The sequence below is a fragment of the Brassica rapa genome, chromosome A05 (assembly GCF_000309985.2).
Source record: "Brassica rapa cultivar Chiifu-401-42 chromosome A05, CAAS_Brap_v3.01, whole genome shotgun sequence".
NCBI classification, from domain to species: Eukaryota; Viridiplantae; Streptophyta; class Magnoliopsida; order Brassicales; family Brassicaceae; genus Brassica; species Brassica rapa.
The window spans coordinates 24557803-24579407 of NC_024799.2; the positions used below are offsets into that span (position 1 = coordinate 24557803).

General features: G+C 37.3%; 6 protein-coding genes, 1 long non-coding RNA gene and 1 other non-coding gene across 10 annotated transcripts; 5 read left to right on the forward strand and 3 right to left on the reverse strand.

Annotated features, from left to right (window-relative positions):
* The first annotated feature begins 17 nt into the window (after nucleotides 1–17).
* On the forward strand, nucleotides 18–1494 carry LOC103870241. The gene has a single exon (XM_009148355.3). It carries the CDS (start codon nucleotides 675–677, stop codon nucleotides 1377–1379), a length of 705 nt encoding a protein of 234 aa, XP_009146603.1. The 5' UTR covers nucleotides 18–674; the 3' UTR covers nucleotides 1380–1494.
* Nucleotides 1495–5826: 4332 nt separating this feature from the next.
* LOC103870242 (zinc finger A20 and AN1 domain-containing stress-associated protein 5) lies at nucleotides 5827–6706 on the reverse strand. The gene has a single exon (XM_009148356.3). The coding sequence runs from the start codon at nucleotides 6565–6567 to the stop codon at nucleotides 6088–6090; it is 480 nt and encodes a 159-aa protein (XP_009146604.1). The 5' UTR covers nucleotides 6568–6706; the 3' UTR covers nucleotides 5827–6087.
* Nucleotides 6707–6952: 246 nt separating this feature from the next.
* LOC103870243 (probable protein phosphatase 2C 38) lies at nucleotides 6953–9540 on the forward strand. 2 transcript variants are annotated; one of them, XM_009148357.3, is made up of 5 exons: nucleotides 6953–7514; nucleotides 7594–7980; nucleotides 8050–8417; nucleotides 8752–8988; nucleotides 9063–9540. In XM_009148357.3, exons 2-5 carry the CDS (start codon nucleotides 7656–7658, stop codon nucleotides 9297–9299), a joined length of 1167 nt encoding a protein of 388 aa, XP_009146605.1. In that variant the 5' UTR covers nucleotides 6953–7514; nucleotides 7594–7655; the 3' UTR covers nucleotides 9300–9540. The 2 variants fall into 2 exon arrangements, with proteins under 2 accessions (XP_009146605.1, XP_009146606.1); XM_009148358.3 differs by having other exon boundaries at nucleotides 7599–7980.
* Nucleotides 9541–10358: 818 nt separating this feature from the next.
* LOC103870244 (nudix hydrolase 16, mitochondrial) lies at nucleotides 10359–11736 on the reverse strand. Its single transcript, XM_009148359.3, has 4 exons — nucleotides 11414–11736; nucleotides 11013–11118; nucleotides 10841–10924; nucleotides 10359–10774 (listed from the first exon to the last, which is right to left on the reverse strand). The coding sequence occupies exons 1-4, from the start codon at nucleotides 11482–11484 to the stop codon at nucleotides 10514–10516; spliced, it is 522 nt and encodes a 173-aa protein (XP_009146607.1). The 5' UTR covers nucleotides 11485–11736; the 3' UTR covers nucleotides 10359–10513.
* Nucleotides 11737–11951: 215 nt separating this feature from the next.
* Nucleotides 11952–12979, forward strand: LOC108871833. The gene is made up of 2 exons (XR_001958482.2): nucleotides 11952–12366; nucleotides 12744–12979. It is a non-coding gene; the product is annotated as an uncharacterized LOC108871833 (long non-coding RNA).
* On the forward strand, nucleotides 12322–12394 carry TRNAR-CCG. Its single transcript has one exon. It is a non-coding gene; the product is annotated as a tRNA-Arg (tRNA).
* A 1472-nt stretch (nucleotides 12980–14451) lies between the features above and the next one.
* On the forward strand, nucleotides 14452–17979 carry LOC103870245 (telomere repeat-binding protein 3). Its single transcript, XM_009148360.3, has 9 exons — nucleotides 14452–14693; nucleotides 15273–15372; nucleotides 15458–16124; nucleotides 16220–16393; nucleotides 16470–16549; nucleotides 16641–16882; nucleotides 16984–17295; nucleotides 17387–17450; nucleotides 17525–17979. The coding sequence occupies exons 2-9, from the start codon at nucleotides 15292–15294 to the stop codon at nucleotides 17726–17728; spliced, it is 1824 nt and encodes a 607-aa protein (XP_009146608.2). The 5' UTR covers nucleotides 14452–14693; nucleotides 15273–15291; the 3' UTR covers nucleotides 17729–17979.
* A 32-nt stretch (nucleotides 17980–18011) lies between these two features.
* LOC103870246 (factor of DNA methylation 3) lies at nucleotides 18012–21435 on the reverse strand. 2 transcript variants are annotated; one of them, XM_033291509.1, is made up of 9 exons: nucleotides 21168–21435; nucleotides 20434–20835; nucleotides 19811–20359; nucleotides 19554–19735; nucleotides 19373–19462; nucleotides 18995–19282; nucleotides 18700–18909; nucleotides 18385–18623; nucleotides 18012–18289 (listed from the first exon to the last, which is right to left on the reverse strand). In XM_033291509.1, exons 2-8 carry the CDS (start codon nucleotides 20795–20797, stop codon nucleotides 18393–18395), a joined length of 1914 nt encoding a protein of 637 aa, XP_033147400.1. In that variant the 5' UTR covers nucleotides 20798–20835; nucleotides 21168–21435; the 3' UTR covers nucleotides 18012–18289; nucleotides 18385–18392. The 2 variants fall into 2 exon arrangements, with proteins under 2 accessions (XP_033147400.1, XP_009146609.2); XM_009148361.3 differs by having other exon boundaries at nucleotides 18041–18286; nucleotides 18383–18623; nucleotides 21168–21434.
* Between the last annotated feature and the right edge of the window lie 170 nt (nucleotides 21436–21605).

A 21605-nucleotide genomic window follows, 5' to 3' on the forward strand; every position in this document is an offset into this window, starting at 1 on the left:
TCTGTGTCAAGGACCGATTATAGTGGTAATATATTTTACTCCCTTTGTATATAAAAAAATGATGTTTTGGATTTTATTATGTATTTTAAAAATGTTTTAAACTTTAATTAATGCGATTTTCTTTAAAATTATAATTTAGAAATATGAATAGTATAATTTTATTTGGGAATCAAACAAAATTTATAAAAAAAAAGTTAATAGATAAGTGTATGTATTTATTTTTTACTAATATGTGTGTATATATTAAAACATTTATCTTTTAAATATAAAATATGGAAGGAATAAGTGTTTATAATCAAATAATACTAAAAACGAAATAAATAATTAGTAGATAAGTGTATGTATTTAATTTTTATTAATATATGTGTAAATTTTAAAACATATCTTTTAAGTACAGAGGGAGAGTAAGTATTTTATGCTACTCCCTGATGCTAACTAAATTGTTGTATGCAGTAGAGATGGTGTAACAAAGGTAACATTGCTTACACTTAGCAAAATTCTGGGCCCTTTAAGTGGAACTTTGTTTGGCCCATTAATTACAAAAAAATATAAAAACAATTTAAAGAGAGCGCCCAGAAAATCAAAAGTTGGTGGGTCTTTCTCGCAAGTCAGCTAAATGAAATGATTAATAAACCCTAATTACGAACAGCTTCACTCCAGCGACGACGACCACAATGATGATCTCTCGTCGATTAGCTTCCAAATTCCTTAAACCCCTATCTTCTTCTTCTTCATCCCTCAACGCCTCTCTTCATCATCATCTCCACTCCTCTTCTCCTATAAGAAACCATTTGATCCACGAATCCAAAATTAACAAACTAAGTCTCTTAAGATCCTTCTCTGCTTTAGAGAAGCTGCGATCTCAAACATGGTCGTCAACGAGGTACATCTCAACACCGAGCGGAGAAGCCAACCCAAACCCAGAGGTGGAGCCGGCCAAGATGAAGCACCAGGAGATCGAAGGCCCAACGGTGGAACGCGACGTGTCAGCGCTAGGGAACGAGACGAGGCAAGTCTTCGAAGGGATGATGAAGAACATGTACAGTCTAAGCGGAGCCATGGCTCTTCTCGGTTTAACTCAATTGATCGTCGGAGGGACGATCCTGTACGTTACTCGATCGAATCCGATGCACGAGGTGACGATTCAGAGCTGCGTGGCGTTTGGTTTCCCGTTCGCGGTGGCGTTGATGCTGAGACGGTCGTTGAAGCCGATGTGTTTTTTCAAGGAGATGGAGGAAGCTGGGAGGTTGCAGATTCTGACTTTGACGTTACAGGTTGCGAAGAGTCTTAATGTGTTGTTCGTTAGAGCTCGTGTTGTGTCTATCTTGTGTGTTGTTGGGTTGTCTTGTGGAAACGTGTTCCTCTTGTTGTCTCCATGAAAATGGAGCAAATATATACATTTTTATTGTTGTTTTAATATCATTACAAAAGAACACGTTTATCAAATAGGTTTTGAGAATGATTATTTATAGAGAAAGAAATAAAATTTGAAAATCCGATTGTGTGATTATGTTTCCTATGCTCCTCTTTTTATCTATCAAGCAAAATTAGAAAGTCTGATTGTGATTCTGTTCGGACATCAGTCATACTAGGCGAACAACTTCTGTCACTAATGTGTCTCTGGTAAGTGGTAACTGAACTGTGGCATAACGACCACATATTATGGCAGACAACTTACCCACTTGGTTGCCTAGTCGCTGGATCGGTTACTATGACAGCTTTAAGCACTTCACCAAACTTGTTAAAATGCCTCGAAAGGCTATCCTTGGTGGCAGCAAAGTGAACATGTTTTACGACCAACCACATTCAAATCAAATCCACCAAATGAAAACATTGTGCTCAATTCCACTTTTGAGTGGGAATAAACAGTACACCCTCCGTTCCATAATATTAAATGTTTTTAAAAAAATTTGATTTTATAAAACTCCAAATCCAACTCTTCCCACTCCAAGTTGGACAATCCAATTTTCCTTCGAGCACATCTTACATCCAACTCTATATAGCGAGGATTTAATATGCTTTGATATTTTCAAAGTATTTTGATTTTATTGAATACTGGTTGATCAATATTAGTTTACTGCATTGTTTATGATTGGTCAACTTATTTTAAATTTATAATATTAACAATATTTATTTCCTATGTAAAACATTTTATATTATTGAACAGATGGAGTATCAATCATTACATTGGCAACAAAGATTGTTCGAGAATTAGCATCTTCCAAATGGGGGGCAGTAGATTATTTGCAAATGATATTTGTAGTTTGTCGAAGTAAAGAGCTATATATATATATATATATATATATATATATATATATATATATATCTGGTATAGATTCCATTTTGAGAATATATTATCTTTAGACCAACTCATTGAGGAGAATAGGAATAGGACAAATGGAAAAAAAAAAGGTTTCAATAATTTATTTTTATTTCTGTTTTGTTTAGTGGAATATTTTTTTTTTTTTTTTTTTTTTGTTTAGTGGAATTATGTTTCCTTATTCATCACATATTGGTTAGTTTATGTATTTTGTATTTAAAGTTCGGTTAACGTTATATGAAACGATGTCAAAAAAATGTTTAACAAACTCTCTTAGCATTGAAGAGAGACCTTAATTGGTATCAAAACAATCTTATATTGTAAGGTATCAAGGGAGTGATAGGGTTCACTTCTGATAACTGGAACAAGTAAAAAAAGGAAAGAGAAGCCAAGTCTGTACGTATCCTACCATGCATAAACACTGGAGAATAAGCATAATTTAGGAGCCATATATGTCCATGTGGAACCTTGTATTTTTTAAGTCAGGGAGGTTCACTTCCTTAGCCTTTGCAATCTCACTATCCATTTGAGCTAGTATCTCAGCGGTTCAGTGTTTCCGGAATCAATCAATGACATGATCTTCTCAGGAACCACATCTGGTTTAATCTCGATAGGAGCACGAGCATATATCTCCCCGAGCTCGGTTTGCTTCTTGAATGCAATTTCCTTCATTATGCTAGCTTTCAGCTTGTCAAGCCTATTCACTTCCACCTCAGACTTTCAAGTTTTTTTAAGAAAAACAGTTAAGCGTTTGGTTGATCAATATAATGTCAAATTCAACAATACCTGCTCCATCAGATCAATCACTTATACCTTTTTTTTGTGCACAGATCAAACACTTACACAACATTCCACCAATTGTCTACTCTCCTCTCATAATAGGGATGGGCCAACATGTATTAGGCCCTCCGGCTTTGGACAATATATTTGCTAGGTAATACGAACAGTAAAAAATGTTTTATGAAACGAAATAGTAACACTTTAATATGACAAGTTGTATACTGTATAAGAAAATGCGCAGTTTTCAACTTGAAGTTTTTCTTTTTTTTCTCATCCCAACTTGAAGTTTCATTCCTCAACTTATACAACACTAGGTCCTTGGCCGCGCTACGCGCGGATAGTATTTTGATTTTTTTTCATATTTTTGTACTATTATGTCAATTGTTTTGTTTTATAAAATGTTATGTTTTTACTGTAAATTTTGAATTAAAAATCAAATTTTCCCTTACTGTAAAGTAAGTTAATTTTTTTGAATCCTACCATAACACATTATATATGAAGAGAATATAGTTGGTCTTTATATTCTTATTTGGTGTAATATTGAAATTTTGATGGTTTGTTTAAATGGTTTTTTTTAAATTATATATTTTAGGATTGATTTTTGTGACTATATTCTATAATTGTCTAAAAATATTGTTTGTCACATATAGACATCCACATAAATATGGACTTCTGATAAATTTGTTCATTGAGATATTTAGTTTCACTATCAACTTTATTCTCTTTTTTGACACCCTCATGCTAGCTTGTGGGGCTAGCCAACTTGGTGCAAAAGAGTTTACAAAAGCTGACCAAGATGCGCATGATCGGACACCTTTTGCTAGGCTATTCGTACGAAATTTTAAAGATTTAGGAACATAAGCAATAGAAAGTTCAGAAAATTCTTTGGATACAACATGTATTTCGTCGAGCTTCGAGTTCTACGCAGGCCAATCTTCCTCCTTTTGAATGAGTATAACCAGTCGTTCACAGTCGATTGAAAGACCATCTCTCTGTGTCTAAACTTCAGTATCACTTGCATTGCCCATAGAAAACCTTCAGCTTCCGCTTGCAGCGGTGATTTGGTGCGTGTATACCGGCCCTTGCTCCAAACAGCATTGGAAAGTCACCATCCATTAACATAAAACCAAGTCCAGCAATGTATCTTTCATTTATCCAGGATGTCTAGCAGGAGCGTTTCTTTGCGGAGGAACAGTTGTGTCCGTTACCTCGACTCCCATATCAATCTCTATAATCTCGTCTATATGTTGAGCTATCCTCCAACACTCTGCTTCAATTTTATTCGCTAATGGGAAAGACATAATTCCTACGACACTATTAATGATTGTTTTTTTTGTAATACCGATACAACAAACTTATGTTTTATTTAACAAAACTCTTATTTTAATTTTGTATTAAATAATCAATCATATTTTATATTATCCATAATTTTAGTAAATTTTCTTATTTGTCATGTTTTTATTAGGTTTTAGCTAAATCATTGATTTATTATTTATTTTTAGCTAAGTCACTAATTTATTAATTTAAAAATACCCTTAATTAATATTATATATATATTAAAATGAATTTTATTTTAGTAATATTAAATTTCTATTTTATATTAAAATTTAGTTAGTTTTTCTTATTTGTCATATTTTTTTAGGTTTTAGACTTTTAGATAGGTTATTGATTTATTATTAATTTCTAACTGATTCGCTAATGTGTTAATTAAAACAATACCCTTAATGAATTTTATATATAATTAAAAATGAATTTATTAATCATAAAAAATTTATATGTTATATTAATATTAAATAATTGATTCTAAAATAATATAATAAAATTATCAAAAAATTTAAAAATAAGATAATTCTTATATATATTTTGTTGCTATCTGAAAACAATATTTTTATTATAAAAGTCAAAAAGATACAAAAAATTATAATTAAATATTATTCAAGAAAAAAACATTTATATAAAGATATTTTCTAAATTATTTCTAAGATATGAGTGTTTAAAAAAATTTAACACGAAATGTTTAAAACACGGGATTATGCTTATGAGAGAGTGGTTTGGAATGGGCTTTGAGATGGGTCGAATGGGCTCCGAAAATAGTTTTTTTTTTTTAACTTAAGTCTAGTCTGGATGACATGGTACTTTGATTGGTCCTGATTATTTGTGCACATGTGGATAGGCTTAGGATGCTAGGATTTAGTTTCTTTTATATAGTGGGATTCCACCAATAGTCTACTCTCCTCTCATTCCGAGCTGATGTTTGACACTTAAACTAATCCGTGTAGTTGCATTATTTATTGGACAAAGACTAGGCCTAAGTAAAATAGACTTTCCTAGTAGGGCTGGGTTCTATACGTGTACCTGCGTGTAATAGTCATCATGAGATATCAAACTTTTTTCTTTCACGAGATAAATCTAGTGCAATCACATGATGTTGCATCATATTAAAGAGAGTTGAGTAGATAAAGTTATGTTACAACTTGTTTTTTTTATAAGAATGCGTAAAATCTTGTTTATAGTCTTTAGAAGATAATAATCTAACTTAAAATAAGCCATACAACTCGAACACGTTATTGGCCGCTCTTTTACACGCCAAGCAAACTTGTCGAGAGGATGTGAGTTGTGACGCACACGAAACAAGAGACACGTTCCCTAAATTACCAAAACACCCTTCATTTCTACCGAATCTACACACACATACCACTCGATAACTAGTCTTTGATGATCGAGGATATCAAAATCTTAAGCAAATAAAATTCATGAATCCATAAAAGTCCCTAAAAGCTACAACAATAATAATCATCATTCACTAAACAATAAATTTAGTTTCAAATTCAAATCGAGAAGAGAATCTCTCTGATCTTTCATTACAAAACAGACAGCATCAAATCAATGTCTGCGAGAGCATCTCCCTGTCCGAACTTTATAGATCGGAGCTTGAACCACGACTGAAGATTCTTTTTTTTTTTAAAATCAAATTCGAATTTTAACTTTTAAACTTTGACCATCTTCGCCGCCTTGACCACCGGGTTCTCTCTAGCGATCGCCTCACGACCGGCGGTTTTGTAGTCGTAGCTGCAATCATGTCGATCGGAGTAACGGTGCTCGGAGCAGAAAAGGTCACCGCATCGGCATCTGAACCCGGTCAGCCCCACCTTCTTCCGACAGCCGGAACACCGGTTTACCGTCTGCTGATCTCTCTTAACCGGATCGATCTCCCTGGGACGGATCACGACTTTGGCTGGTGATGGCCTAAGATTAACGGATCTCGACGCTCTCTTCGACGTCGAGCCGGAGTCTACGCCGGCGGCGGCGATGGAAGCGTTGAAACATTTCTGACACATGTTGTTGGTGGCTGGATTCGCTGTAACGCCGCAGTTATTTGAGCAGAGCGTGGTCGTGGCGGTGGCGGGGGTCGTTAAGGTCTCGAGGACCTTGAACTCCGTCTCTTCCTTCTCCGTTCTCTGCGCCATCTTATATTGATTTCACCCTCCTCCGGCGAGCTCACGGGTCGTATAGAGAGAATCAGAGGAGAGAGAGAGAGAGAGAGATGAATGGAATGTGAGCCTCGTAGAGACGCGTTTCCCTCTCTCTTATCATCTCTCTCCACCACGCCCACTTTCCGTCTTCCTGTTGTAAAATTACCTAAATACCCTCTCAGCTTTCGCGGAATTACAGATGATTTTAAATATTACAGTACATTTCAATGATTCTAGAATGCGTTAATGACACCATAAAGCGGACAATATGTGGGTCTCTTTCATATTTTTTGTTTTTATTTTTATTTATGATTTTCTTTGACTATACTCTTAAATTATTTTATTATCATTGAGATATGGAGATCGATGCGATATGGGCCAAGTTGCCTACAGTTTACAGATCAGGTTTCTCTCTCTCTCTCTCATCTTTTAAGGATATGGGCCAAGTTGCTTACAGTTTACAGATCATGTTTCTCTGTCTTATTTTTAAACTGAGATACAATGAAACAAAACAACATACAGTAGTTCTCAATTCTCTCATATATATTTAGAGGTGCTGACGAGGATCGGTAACAATGTAGCTTATGCTTAATCCTTTTAAAACATCTTAATTAGTAATAATTTATTTATTAAAAAAGAAAAAAAAAAGTTGCTAAAATTAGGAGAAAAGGCTGCCTAAAACGTCGGGTTATTCTAAAGGTCAATGCCTAAACAGCTAAACCCAAAATCAAAAAAGCATCAAACGAAAAGAATAAAAATTCAAAAAATAAAAAAGAGAGAAAAAAAACACAGAGAAAAATCGAACATCCCAAATATGGAATTCAGACAGTAGATTTGTCATCTCCCTCGTAAATCCATCCAACCGGAGTTACGATCTCTCCCCCTGTATCGTAACTCCTCTCCGATCTCGATCTCGGTCTTGTTCTTCCTCGACACAAAAGGTATTCATTACTCATGTTCTGTCTGATTACAAATCGATCCGTTTTATTACATATAAAAATATGTTTATTTTTTTGTTAGGGAAGGAGGAATATTAGCAAGTTTTGATCTGTTGGGTGTTGTTAAATAAAGTATCTTTCTTTATGGTATCGGAAACTATATTACGGATGATAGCACCATGTTGGAAACGACCTTCTGTGAAAGGAGAACATTCTACGAGAGGAGACGCTAACGGAAGATGCGATGGTCTTCTTTGGTATAAAGATTCTGGTAACCATGTCGCTGGAGATTTCTCAATGTCTGTGATCCAAGCTAACAATCTTCTCGAAGATCATAGCAAACTCGAGTCAGGACCCGTTAGTATGTTCGATTCGGGTCCTCAAGCTACTTTCGTCGGTGTTTATGATGGTCATGGAGGTCCTGAAGCAGCTCGGTTTGTCAATAAACACCTCTTCGATAACATCCGAAGTAAGTATGCTGTTGTCTTGCTTTGTGTGATGGATTAGATTGTGTGTTGAGACTATCTATTGGATGCAGAGTTTACGTCGGAGAATCATGGAATGTCTGCATCTGTTATAACGAAAGCGTTTTTAGCTACGGAAGAGGAGTTTCTTTCTCTTGTGCGGCGGCAGTGGCAGACGAAGCCTCAGATTGCTTCTGTTGGAGCGTGTTGTCTCGTAGGGATCATATGTAGTGGGTCGTTGTACATTGCTAACGCGGGGGATTCTCGGGTTGTGTTAGGGAGACTGGAGAAAGCGTTTAAAGCTGTCAAAGCTGTTCAGCTGTCGTCAGAGCATAATGCAAGTCTTGAATCTGTGAGAGAGGAGTTGCGGCTGTTGCATCCTGATGATCCTCAGATTGTTGTCTTGAAGCACAAAGTGTGGCGTGTCAAAGGTATTATACAGGTAAAAACAATAATGCAGATTGTCGATTTTCGATGCTTCGTTAGTTCTATGCAATGTTCGAAAAATCGTGAGGCGGTAGTTAGGCGTTTTATATGTGATTATTGATTAGGTAGCCGGCTAAGCTATACCGATTATTTAAAAATTGTTCTTGAAAAATCATTTTGTTTAGGTCTGATTTGCCGACTAGGTGGTGGCTAGACCGACTTTTAGAACACTGAGTTAAAATTAGAGTATAAGAAGAGATTTACAATGTTTTATCACTTTAGGAACTGTCGAATAGAAGATTTATTTTCCAAATTCTAAGTCTTTTGATACATTTTTCTGGCTATTTAAGGTCTCACGATCAATTGGTGATGCCTACTTAAAGAGATCAGAGTTCAACCGGGAGCCGTTATTAGCAAAGTTCAGGGTGCCTGAGGCTTTTCAAACGCCGATCCTTAGAGCAGAACCTGCGATTTCAGTACACAAAATACATCCAGAGGATCAGTTTCTTATATTTGCATCAGACGGCTTGTGGGAGCACTTGAGCAATCAGGAAGCTGTTGACATTGTGAACACTAACCCTCGTAATGTAAGACACTTCTCTCTCTTTTCACCTGTCTTTCGTTCTGTCATTTTGTGATTATAACATATGGGTGGGTGCAGGGGATTGCGAGGAAGCTGATAAAAACAGCTCTAAGAGAAGCAGCAAAGAAGAGAGAGATGAGATATTCAGACCTAAAAAAGATTGATAGAGGAGTGAGGAGACATTTTCATGATGATATAACAGTCATTGTCGTGTTTCTTGATTCACATCTCGTCAGTAAAAGTGTGTCACGACGACCTCTCATCTCCATCTCAGGCGGTGGTGACTTGGCTGGTGGACCTTCTTCTACCACTTGACACACTCTCACCACAATCTATATATATTCTATTTACATATCCACTTTATATATATAACACATTGCAGAGAAACACTTCAAGCTCCTTTTTTCTTTATATATAACAAAATTTCATTTTAATTCATTTCCAAACAAAATGATGAGTTGAGACACAAATGTATAGGTCTCTTGGCAAACTGAGTTTATTAATTATTACGATAAAGAGATTTATCATTTGTTGGAAAGATTTGATTTACTGACTGCATCATCTTCCATTTTTTTGATATATTGTTAAATGCTGTGTGTTTACGAATTGTTTAGTACTGATGAAGGATATTATTGAAAATGAATAAAACCATACATATAAAAAAACAGAGAAAGACACTCCATGAAAACGGATCTTGTCACCTTGGCATGTGATGGCCGTTGAATAATGTCATAACCAAGACAACGCGAATGAGGAGTTTTAGGTCATAAATGCTGGAAAAGCTCTGATAATTTGGTGCTTAGTATTCACTCATCCAGGTTATAAGTGAAGCAGTTGATAAGCAAATAGTTGCATGTAAATGTTCAGACAATTCTCTCAAATAATCCATTTTAGTTTTTGTCACAAAACAACTTTTAATGACCAAAATAATTTTTTTTTTAACTTTTTTATTTTTAGGGTATAAAAATGTAGTTTTACTCTTAAATGAAACTTTTTGTAATCATTTTTCTTTTAAAATATTATTTTTGTAAAAATAAATAAAAAATGTTACCCTATGGAATTTCTCTCTATTATTATCATAAGAGCTAATCAGATCAATTGCAACAGGGGAGATGCTTAAATGCTTCCGTAGGACCGCATGAATCACGTGTAAAAGTATTTATGGGGTATTTGTTTTATTAAGTGTTGTCTCTAATCACCGGTACATTATCAACCACAATTAGTCATATAATGCTTTATTGATGTGAAGTTTTGAAGTTATCAGCAAGGTGGACCTTTGATGAAGACATGTTTAAAAAATAAAGCATATGATCCCGGTTTGGCTAAACCGGTCTAATTCGTTGTATCCAATTTTTCTTCTTTTTAATAGTCAAAACGTTATAAAGGTAAATATATATCTTTTGTTCAGAACTCTAAAAAAATGTTACAGCATTGACATTGTTAAAAGATTAAAAGCGAGAAGGAAATGAAACCCAACTTCAGAGTTAAGAAAAAACAAAATCGAAAGGAAGGAAACCAACTTCAGAGCTTCAATCTTCATCTCCTTTACCCATCTTCTCCTTATGCCATTTACAGAACCCATCAACCAACGCATCCTTCATCCAAGCGTGCCTGCAACTCTCTACAGCTTCTCCAATTGTCAACCATGTCCTTGTTCTCGTCTTCTGTTCCGGCCACGTCTCTAGCTCTTCCTTGACATACAAGGCGTACATTGCCGCTTTACATAAACCTTCAGGGCTAAACTCATCTTGGTGTGTTTTGCTCTTGAACTCATAATCTCCCAAGAAATCCTGTAGAAGTCAACCTTTTTTAACACACCCGCACCAGTCTGCTAACATTAACACAAAAGGTCTTACCATCAAAATGCCACGGACTCCTGCTTCTTCCACAGCTTCCCTAACCGCAGCTTCTTTGACAGTCTCGTCATTCTCCCATCCACCCTATATAAGAATCCAGGAATCAAACATGTCACTTCGTTCTCAAAGGAAAATGAATCAAAAGCGAGAAGAAAGTGCATTTGCTATGTACCTTGGGAAACAAAAGCCCAGGTCCACTAGAAGAGCTGATCATCAACACTTGAACCACTTTCCCAGATTCAGAATTACCATCTTTTATATACCTAAACGGAATACACCTACAAAACGCGTGCCATTGAACTTGTTTAGAAAGATTCCACCATCTCCGACCGAAAACTAAATTTAAAGACAGCATGTCGTGTCATAAAAACCAAGCATGTCAACATCTTACTCACTAATAATATTGTTCTTATCTGTCTCTCTCTCTCTCTCTCGTAAAACCAAAAGCATGAATCCGATACAAAGACAATTAAATATAACGACGCAGTATAATCACGATCTGGAATAACATTACAGAACCAAAGCATGAACTCAAAAGAGACAATACATAAGGCATGTGTAAGAACACAGTACCCGGCAATGAGTCGTGAGCCATCCTTGTACCGTTGCTGGAGCCGACCCGTACGCGCAACCAAATCACACATCACCACCACCACCGAAATAACAAAAAAAAATATAGCTAGAGGATATTCGAATTGTTAGCCATCAAGATGAGGAGAAAGAAAAAAAAAACACAGAGGCTAGTCGAGGAGACGATAATCTTTTGGATACCAACAAATGCGCTTCTTCTACCTCCACCATTGCTGTCTCCAACGGTTGAGAAGAGATCTCCCCATTGATCTGATCTGACGGCTGGGGTGTTAGATCTAGGGTTTGGAAGAGAAGTCGAATAATTTTATTTAATCGGGCCACTGTGGGGGAAGGAAGAAGCAAACCGAGGGCGCGAAGAACGGATCGGCACCGTCAGGTAGTTACGTGGGTTATGTGAGAGCTTATTGGGCCCATGGGCCCACTTTTATCAGAGTGTTTGGATTATGTGAAGCGGTTTAATCTTTTTTAATTGAACCGGTTAGTGAAACGTTAAATAAAGAAACCCTTGCGACAGACATCGAGAGTTCTTTCTAATTTGTTCTGTTCTGTAATTCGCTTCTGGTTCCTTTGAGATCTGATTCCCTTCTCCACTGATTACTTCGTTTGATTAAACGGTAAATCTCCCCCTCAAGTGTGTTTGTTTTTTTGATCCGATTCCAACAAGTGTTGTTAAGGAGATCTGATTCCAACAAGTGTGTTTGGTTTTTGATCTGGTCATTATGAGTCTGAGTTTGTGTATTTCTCCCGATGGAATGGTTTCTCTTGGCGACATCTGTGTGTGATGGTCCTTTGAACCCGTTTCTATCGACGAGAGGAATGTCAAGTGCTGTTGTCGGATTGTGTCACGTTTTGGGTTTTAGACGATTTGAGTCTCAACTTCTTCCTAAATGTGCTCCATAGCGGAGTGGATATCGCGTTAGACTCCGAATCTAAAGGTCGTGGGTTCGATTCCCACTGGGATCATCTCTCTTGCTTGCTTTTTTTTTTCTTTTTATCAATCAACTTGTTCTCTTACCAGTGATCAATTGAATTAATGTCTAGCTCTAGTTGTGGCTATGGAACCCAGCTCTACTTTGTTGTTTACCGTTATGATTTGCAAATTGAAATGCAATTTAGTGTAGTTAACACATTTTCTTTCTCTGTTAAGTTTGTGTTTGGTGAAATGTTTAAGTAAATGGAACGATCTGGGTGTTCCTTAGATAAAAGAAGAACATTGTAGTGTTACAAGAAGAGGTGTTTGTTCTGTTTAGTTGTTTATTGATGTAAGGAGAATTGTTTTGCTCAAATTAATGCTGTTTGCGTTGGTGTGCAGATGATTGACGATTCAATTTTCTTGGCGTCTCCATCTTCGCATTGCTACTTGCTTATCATTACGTAGCTGCTGATCCCAAATATGAAGCGACTTGAGTAGTGAAAATTTAGATGATGTAAGGCTTTTTTGTATACTGTTTCAAACAAACTGAGAAGAGAATAATAACAGACTAACAGTCCGTTGAGATTAAAATGTTGTTAGCAGTTGATTAACGAATGATTCATTTGACCTTGCGATTTCGGTGTGCTTTTCCAACGTATGGTCCGATCTGGCCCATTAGCCTATTGTCTTGCGGCCCATAATCACCAAGGTTACAAAAAGGCCGACCGCCCATCCACATGGCGTAGTAGACACATCTATCTAGTAGGTATAAACAAAGTATATTCGATTCAACACCTGGCCATAACTATGCAAGAGAACACTTTAACAATTTTTTTGTCGGCAACGCTTAAACCATATATACATTAGAAATCAACACATTTTGGCTCTCACATCAGCCAAAATATACTAATTAGTCTACAGAAAATAGCCATAAAACTGGGGCATCCAACACAAGAACATGATCATTCATTCACACTCAAATACTCAATTATGCAACCTTAAAAAGCACAGAGCACGTTAATTTCAGCCACATTAGCACATGCATATCTACACATCTAAACAAATCACCGAGGAGTTCGTTCATGTTATATCACTCAGATTACTGAACCTCGTGACGACATTATTACCAAAGCTAATGGACTTTGGGCCTGACTGGTTCAACCGCAGCGATTGCGGTTGCGGTTGCGGGAGTTTGCGGATGCGGGTGGTTGCGGTTTCTAGCGGTTTTAAGAGATTTGTACGACTCGTTCTGCGGTTAAAAATTGGTGCGTTTGCGGGATACTTATGACTGGTTAACTACAAAGTGCAGCAGCGGTTAAATAATAAATTAACAATATTTACATTTTATACAATTATAAAAATATCAAAAATAATAATATTATAATAAATATAAAAGTTATATTTAGAAAGTTATAGTTTAATTTTTTTAAAAATATAGAAAATATTTTTATTTTAAAGTTTTATAATATTAATTAAAATTTAATAGATATATTTTAGCATTTTTATAATTCTAATTTAATTTTTTTATTGAATATTTTTATTTTTGTATTTATATTGTTTTGGAAAAAAAGAAATTTTTTTTATCCTCCCGCAACCGCCCGCAACCGCAAACGCTAGCTGGAACGAGCTTTTGAATTTATGAGGTTCAGAGCGATTTGGAGCGGTTTGGAACGGTTTGAGCGATTGTTGCAAAACGCCAACAACCGCTACCAACCGCAAAAGCTGCGTTTGCGGGTGGTAGCAGGAAAACCAGTCATGCCCTTTCTCAACCACATGGTGGAGTGAGAGAGAGAATACTTTTGTTGTATTAAAAAGACAGACCCCACACCAATCACAAAACACTATTTTATTGTTTTTTATCCGATCCCTAAAATCAAGATTCCTCTGACAAAACCTATCTTCTTTAAAAAAATGGTCCGAGAGTGAGGGGTCACCCTCAAGAACCGGTTAACCGGTAGGTAGCGGGGTTTAGAGTTTTACTACAAATTGCAATATCCGGTTAACCGGTTTACACCAACTGCCTGATCCCAAAAGCCATTGTCATTTGTGTGGTCAATAAAAAAAACACTTTATTACTTATTTATTTATTAATGAGAATATAAAAAAGTTTTTTTTTTTCTGTTTTCGTCTTCTTCCTTTTCCTTTATAGGGACAAACAGACCGAACGAAACTCGAAAAATCCTTCCTTTTCTTAAATCTCAGAATCTCCAACTCTCTCTGTGTAAATCCCTTCTTGTTTCTTCTTTTGTACATTATCTATATATACATACAAAAACATCAAATCTGTTTGCCTGATCTGTAATTGAAGTGGTCCCTGATCGTGATCAAGGAGCTGGTGAGGTTGATTAGGTAAGTTTCGATCTGTTAACTCTGAGGTTTTTGAGGTGGGTTTTGGTGATATTTGATTTCAAGTTCCGATTTTTTTAACATGGGTCGACAAAAATTTGGCAATTTGATCGAGATCTGATCAGGTTACTCTTTGTTTTGTTTTTTCAGCTTGAATGTGATTTTGTTTATTGGAGTTGTAAGAAAATTCTCTCATTTGTGTCTTTAAATTTTGCTCTTGTTCAGTTTTATCCTTTTGTATTCCCATGATCCATCTCTCGTGTTCTTAGATCACGGGCTCGAGTTTGGTTGTGTTGATCTGATTTGTAAACTGGTTTACTGATGATTCTTATGGCTGATTCCTGATTCTTTGTGTTTGAAATAATTGGATTTGTTTTTTTTTTTCTTGAGACGGCTATAAACTGAATAACACTGGATCTATAGTCTTGAAAATGGTTGATATTTTTTGGCTTCTTGTGTGTCTCAAGTTACTTTGGTCTCTAATTGTACTTAATTTCATTTCAGCTAGAGAGATGGTCTTCTTAAGGTTTAATATTTGTGCTCATTCTTTTTATTTTATTGTCAATTTTTGTGTGTTGTCAGTGTTATGTATATCTGAGAGATGGTGTTCAAGAGGAAGTTAGACTGCGTATCTGTTGCTTTTGATTACCCAAATATTCCCAAGGCTCCTCGTTCTTGCAGGGTAAAAAAACGATCATGTCATTGATACTCCTCTGGATCTTTGTTAACTTTCTGTGTCATGAATGACTCTCGGTTGATTTTTTCAGAGGAAGGTTCTAAACAAGAGCACCGATGATGATGACGACGCTAAGATGTGTGCAATGGACTTGCTCGCTTCTCTGGCTGGAAAGATACTAGAGGAAGGCCAGAGCTCCTCAGCCTCTTCCAATGCATTTGAAGGGAATGCTCAAGAGATTAAACAAGAAGACCATCACAAACCTGTTAAATCTGAGTTTTCTGACCAAGGAAACTCTGTTTCAATGCCTACATATGAAAACACTAGCGACAAGTGTGTGGTAAACAGCTTCTCATTTCCTGATAACGACGGCATTTTGGAGCGGACTCCGATGTCTGATCACAAGAAGATTCATGGGGAGACGGGTGGTAATGTTAATGTGAATACTGGGTTTGAACAAGGAGAAGCAATTGATGGCATGGGAGATGGAGGCTTAACCACTAACACTTGCAACTTAGAGGATAAAACTGCATTAGTTGTGCAGCTTCCGAAACCAGTCTGCGTGGATATGATCCCTAATGATTCCCTTGCTAGACATGGGAATCATACTAACCTAGTTAGAGATGATGATGAAAAATTATATAGTTCTCGTAAATGTAGCAATAAGTTTACGTCTTATAAGTCTCCAGCTATTAGAAGAATAAGAAAGTCCAAATACTGGAAACAAGTCTCCAAGGATTGTGGACACTACAAAGCTGGTTAGTATTCACAACCTTCTTCACTTATATCTAAATACATTTCTTCATTTTGTGCTATTATGCCCTATTCTTACTTTTGGTTCACGAGTGTCTAGATGTTGGCATAAAGGCTCTTTACCGCAAAAGAAAGTCATGTTATGGATACAACACATGGAAACATGAGACCATTTATAAGAGGAGAAGATCACCGGACCGAAGCTCGGTTGTAACTTCTGATGGTGGACTTTGTAATGGAAGTGTTTCCAAGTTACCTCAAAAGCGAGACTCAGGTGGTTATTGCAACTCTTCAGTTATCTTATCTTAGCTGTTGTGGTTCTCATGTACTGTTTTGAATCTCTGGTGCAGTAAAGCTAAGCATCAAGTCCTTTAGGATTCCAGAGCTTTTTATTGAAGTTCCAGAAACTGCAACAGTAGGATCACTCAAGGTACATGGTAACTGTATGATTAGTTCTCTCGTGTGTGGACATTAAGGTATTAATATAACGGAGTCGTGACCTTTGACCGTTTTGGTTACAGAGGACAGTGATGGAGGCTGTCAGTGTGTTACTCAGCGGTGGAATACGTGTTGGGGTATTGGTACATGGGAAGAAAGTCAGAGATGACAAGAGAACTCTGTCACAGACTGGGATCTCATCTGAAGAGAATCTAAGCAACCTTGGGTTCACCTTGGAGCCTGGTGGTACCAGCAAAGTTCCCTTACCTTTATGTTCCGAAGATCCTGTGGTGCCAACAACAGAGCCGACAAGCTTGTGTGAACGGTACTAAAGAATCTCACTAACTTGTCATTGTTCTGCTGCGGGATTTGCTTTAATCCCGCAGAAGATTCCTAAGCAAAAGCGCTTCTTGATGATCTCCCCAGGTCTGCGGCGGCTTCTCCGACGTTAGATTCTGGAGTTCCCCATGCAGATGATGTGATTAACTCAGGGAATGTTGTGGACAATAACCTCGAGTTAGTTCCATATCAGAGTGAGATATCTGTTGATGAACCTTCATCAGACTCAAGAGCGCTTGTTCCACTCCCAGCCTTGGAGGAAGTTAAGGCGCTTGCCATAGTTCCATTGAACCAGAAACCTAAGCGTACTGAGCTTGCTCAGCGCAGAGCCAGGAGGCCTTTCTCTGTCACAGAGGTAGAAGCTCTTGTACAAGCAGTTGAGGAACTCGGGACGGGAAGGTATATAGTTAGTTTCATGTGGTTTTTTACTCGTGAGTTAATATCAAAACTCAAAAAGCTAATAATGGTCGATGTATCTCATCACACACAGATGGCGTGATGTGAAATTGCGTGCTTTCGAGAATGCTGATCACCGAACCTACGTGGACTTGAAGGTAAAAAACATTAATCACAAACATATCAAGTCTCAAAGTAGCTTAACGTTGCAAGAAAATGTGATATTTTACAGGACAAATGGAAGACGCTGGTTCACACAGCAAGTATATCACCGCAGCAAAGAAGAGGAGAGCCGGTGCCACAAGAACTGCTAGACAGAGTGTTGAAGGCATACGGGTATTGGTCGCAGCACCAAGGGAAACATCAGGCGAGAGGAGCACCTAAAGATCCAGACATGAACAGAGGTAGAGCTCTTGATTCAGTTGTTTCAGTGTAAAAAGGAGGCAAGCGTTGGTGGGTGGTGGGTGTACATATGAAAACAAGAATAATTGTAAACTCAGTTTCTGCATAGACTAATCGTCTTTCTCCTAAATACATTTTTTTTTCTGCTTTGGCATTTTGTAAATGACTCAGCAACGTTTAGCTTTTCTGTACTTGTTTTACTTCGAACTGATCATGTTGTGTAATATGGTCAGTCCAGAATGTAATTCTAGACATTCTTTTATAATTGTTTATCCTTTCCTACAAGTGAGAGAACACAGTGAGTGTTGGTTATTAACTTATTAGTGATATACTTACAAAGAAAACATTTTGCAGTTCTTCACAAATGAATGACCTTCTGTAAGGCTTAGAAGCTTCTAACAATCTGTTACTTATTTTTCTACAATATTTTAACGATTCACCAACCAAGTTCCTTTATATTCTAACAACTAATCCCTATTCTAAGACCCTTAGTGCATCAAAGAGACATTTATTGAACATGGCATCTTTGGCAAGAACGCCTCACAGTTCTTGACATCCTCCATGCGCACAAGATTTTTCCAATCTCCATTTGCTGCAACATCAAAAGAACGGCCTCAGATTAGCAAATTTCGAAAGAAGCACAAGTTATAATCAAGGAGGCAGAACTTTGATGGAGCAGTTAGTGTACCAGGTCAGTGTTAAGGCTTATGACGCTTTGCCTGATTCCATTGCTCCAGCAAACAAGTAACACCCTCCTCCAGCGTAGCCTTCCTCTCTTCTCTAAAGTTCCACAGCTCTGAGGAAACATACCTTCCACTCGGGTTATACTCGTTTATCTCCTGCAATGCATTTGCCACTGCTTGGTACGCATCATCCCCCAGTTCAATCTTCAGTGTTCTCAACTTCTCGTCCTCCTCATCTATCACTTCCTGCCAAAAAAATATTATCAAGCACCAATTCATAAACCAAGTCACAACATGCACATGAAGCATATTATTTAGGTACCACTATAGTTTCTGCAGCATCAAGCTTTATCCGTTTGAAAGGATGCCAATCTGGATCCTTCAGATATTCTTCCCAGAGCTGGATAATTTCAACTGCCCAATCCTCTAGATCTTCTTGACAGTACTTTCTTCTCATTGCTTCCATGAAAGGCTTGGTGTCAAGCTCCCCCATTCTCCTTACACCAATATGCGATCTCATGTCTCTCAAATTCTACAATCAAATGAAGAAAAAACCATTTAGAGGGAAAAATCAAGTAGTGTGAGACCCTTGTTCGTATGAAATAGAATCTACATACGCTGATCAGTGCTCTTCGAGCTTCTTGAAGCTCATCATTGGTCTTCCGCTCCCGTACGACAAGATCTTGATTAAATTTGTTTACATGCGCAAGCTCTCCTTCCTTCTCACTAAGGTCTCTGAGGTAGGTCTCCACCTTGTTCACAATTTCAGTACCACCGTCCAACTCCATGTGCCTCATCACGCTCAACTGTCGTTTCAGATGTTCAACCACAAGTTCAAGATCTTGTTTCTGACCAAGCTCTCTTTCCAGTGCAGTGATTCTCTCACGAAGCTTTTCCTTTTGCATCTATGGTTAAAAAAACAAGGCAGGACCCTGTCACATAAAGTTTAAAGAGAAAACTTTTTTTCTTTTTGAAGGAAGTGTTTTCGATCAGACCTTGTGATCAACAGCCATTTTCTTAACTTTCTCTCTGGTTTTTTGTTGTTCCACGGCTACTAGTTGAACGTAACTATACTTAGCTGCGCTCTGATTATATATGGCAAATGGAAAAAATTTCAGAAGAAAGATTTCAAACCAGATCTTAGTTTAAGAAATGAGGAAGTTAGCATTTATATACCTGTTCAAGCTCTTTTGCCACGTTTTTCCTCTGTGTTTCATTCTCTGCGTCACGTTTCGCCAAAACAGATTCTCTAATTTGAAGTTCCTTCATCTGAGATTCCAGCTGCGCCTTTTGCTTTTCATGATCAGCAAAGATTCTGTTGAAATGATCAGTCGATCTTTGTTGTCTTCCCGTGAGATCTACAGAAAATGTAAAATGAATATAAACAAAAACAATACACATATCTACTACATAGTTATAGGGAAAAACCTCACCTTGATTGTAACCATGGAGAATCTTATCTTTTTCTTCAGTCTCACACTTAAGTGCAATAGAAGTCTTTGAGAATTTTTCCTCTAGCATCCTCAACTGACTCTGTATGTTCTCAGAGATTAAGTTCAGACGCTGCACAAGCTTATGGTCTTTCCTAGCCTCTTCTTCTGCAAACCTAGAAACACTTTTGAGGTCACCCATCTTCCGCAAGTACTCTCCTACATAGTTAGCCCTATAATAATCATCAGCATTGGCAAGCCATGCGTAAAGACTCGAGTCAGCAGCACCACCACCACTACTCAGCCAATCTTTTTTACCATGACCATCTTCTTGATAAGCCTTCTTGAACAGCAACGCATCGTTAAGTCCATTCCAGTCTCTGTTAAACTCAACTATCCCAGTTCCTGAATGGCCGAAACAGTCCCACACGGTACGTACTCTAATAGGGTTGAATCCTCTTCTGATCAGTTCATCCTTAAGCTGTGGTCCACTCTCCCCAGTACAACACAGACCATCATGTCCCATCTTTGTTGGTATATTAACCAAAATACCTTAACCCCAACACACAGATACAACTTCTATTAGTAATATGCTAACATGAATGCCTTAGAGATGAGGGCCTTACCTTTCCAAGGCCACACAAGTTTCTCGAACTGATCATCATAAGCTAGAGGAATATCGCCAGTTAACGATGCCAAGGCCTTTGAGCGCCTAGAGACTGTAGCCGTAGCGTAATCCGCGAGATCTTTACGAAGGTACTTGGCGAGAGCACGGTGGCAAGCCTTCTCCGTGAGACTTCGTTTCTTGGAGCTGCTGTTACCGACTCCAGAGGCGTGCTGAAGGATGTCGATGTAGAGACCAACCTTCTGCTTGGGGCAGTAAGGACAGAGGAAAGTGCGGTAGGAGACTCTGACCTCGAGCTTTCCGCTCTTGAGCTTTTTGTACAGATTGTTTTCATAATCTGTCATATTGTTGCTCTTCATCACCATCTTGTTGTTGTTGCATTATTGTTTATGCATCAAAGGAACTGCATAAAGGGAGCACATTGTTAAAAAAAAAAAGTTACATAGTTGGATCAAGTTTAAACCTTTTTCATGATAAAATGTTACAGCTTTACAACAGAACACAATCCTACAGTTAATTGTTTCATTGTCTCTCTAAGTTCTATGAAAAACAGCATGCATGTTTTGGTTTCTGGAGAAATGATGAAACATTGGGATCTAGAGTTCATCGAATTGTGAAACCCTAAAAGTCAAAGGAATAACGTCGGCATCAATCAATCAATCAATTAACACAGAAGAGAATTGGGGGAAGAAACGATGAATGTCAAATCAATCGATGAAGACGTAAGATCGTTACCTGAGAAAGAGAGATTGCTCTCGAGAGAGACTTCAGCAGATTCTGAAGATCCCAAGAACTTTGTTCTAATTCATTTCAACCTTTCTTTTTTTTTTTTTTGGTTTTTCTGAGTTCTTGTTTTTTCTTTTTAGTTTTTTTTGGACAAATTTTTTTTGGACAAAATGAGTTCTTGTTTCATTTCGAGGTTGAGGTAGTAAACCTCTGTTTTTATTTCACGCGCTGTAGTCGCGCGTGCTATATTGTTACAGGGACAGGAAAGTGAATCTTTTTAAAACAGTCTTTTTTTTTTTAACTAGGTTGCTAATAATTTGCCGTTCAAAAAAAAAAAGGGAAAATTGCCAAAAGAGAATAAAAAAACCAGGTTGTTGTCCCTTTGGTATAAAACTAGTTTTGTCCATTTTTTCTCCTTTTTACCCTTTGTATTTCTGAAAACTAATG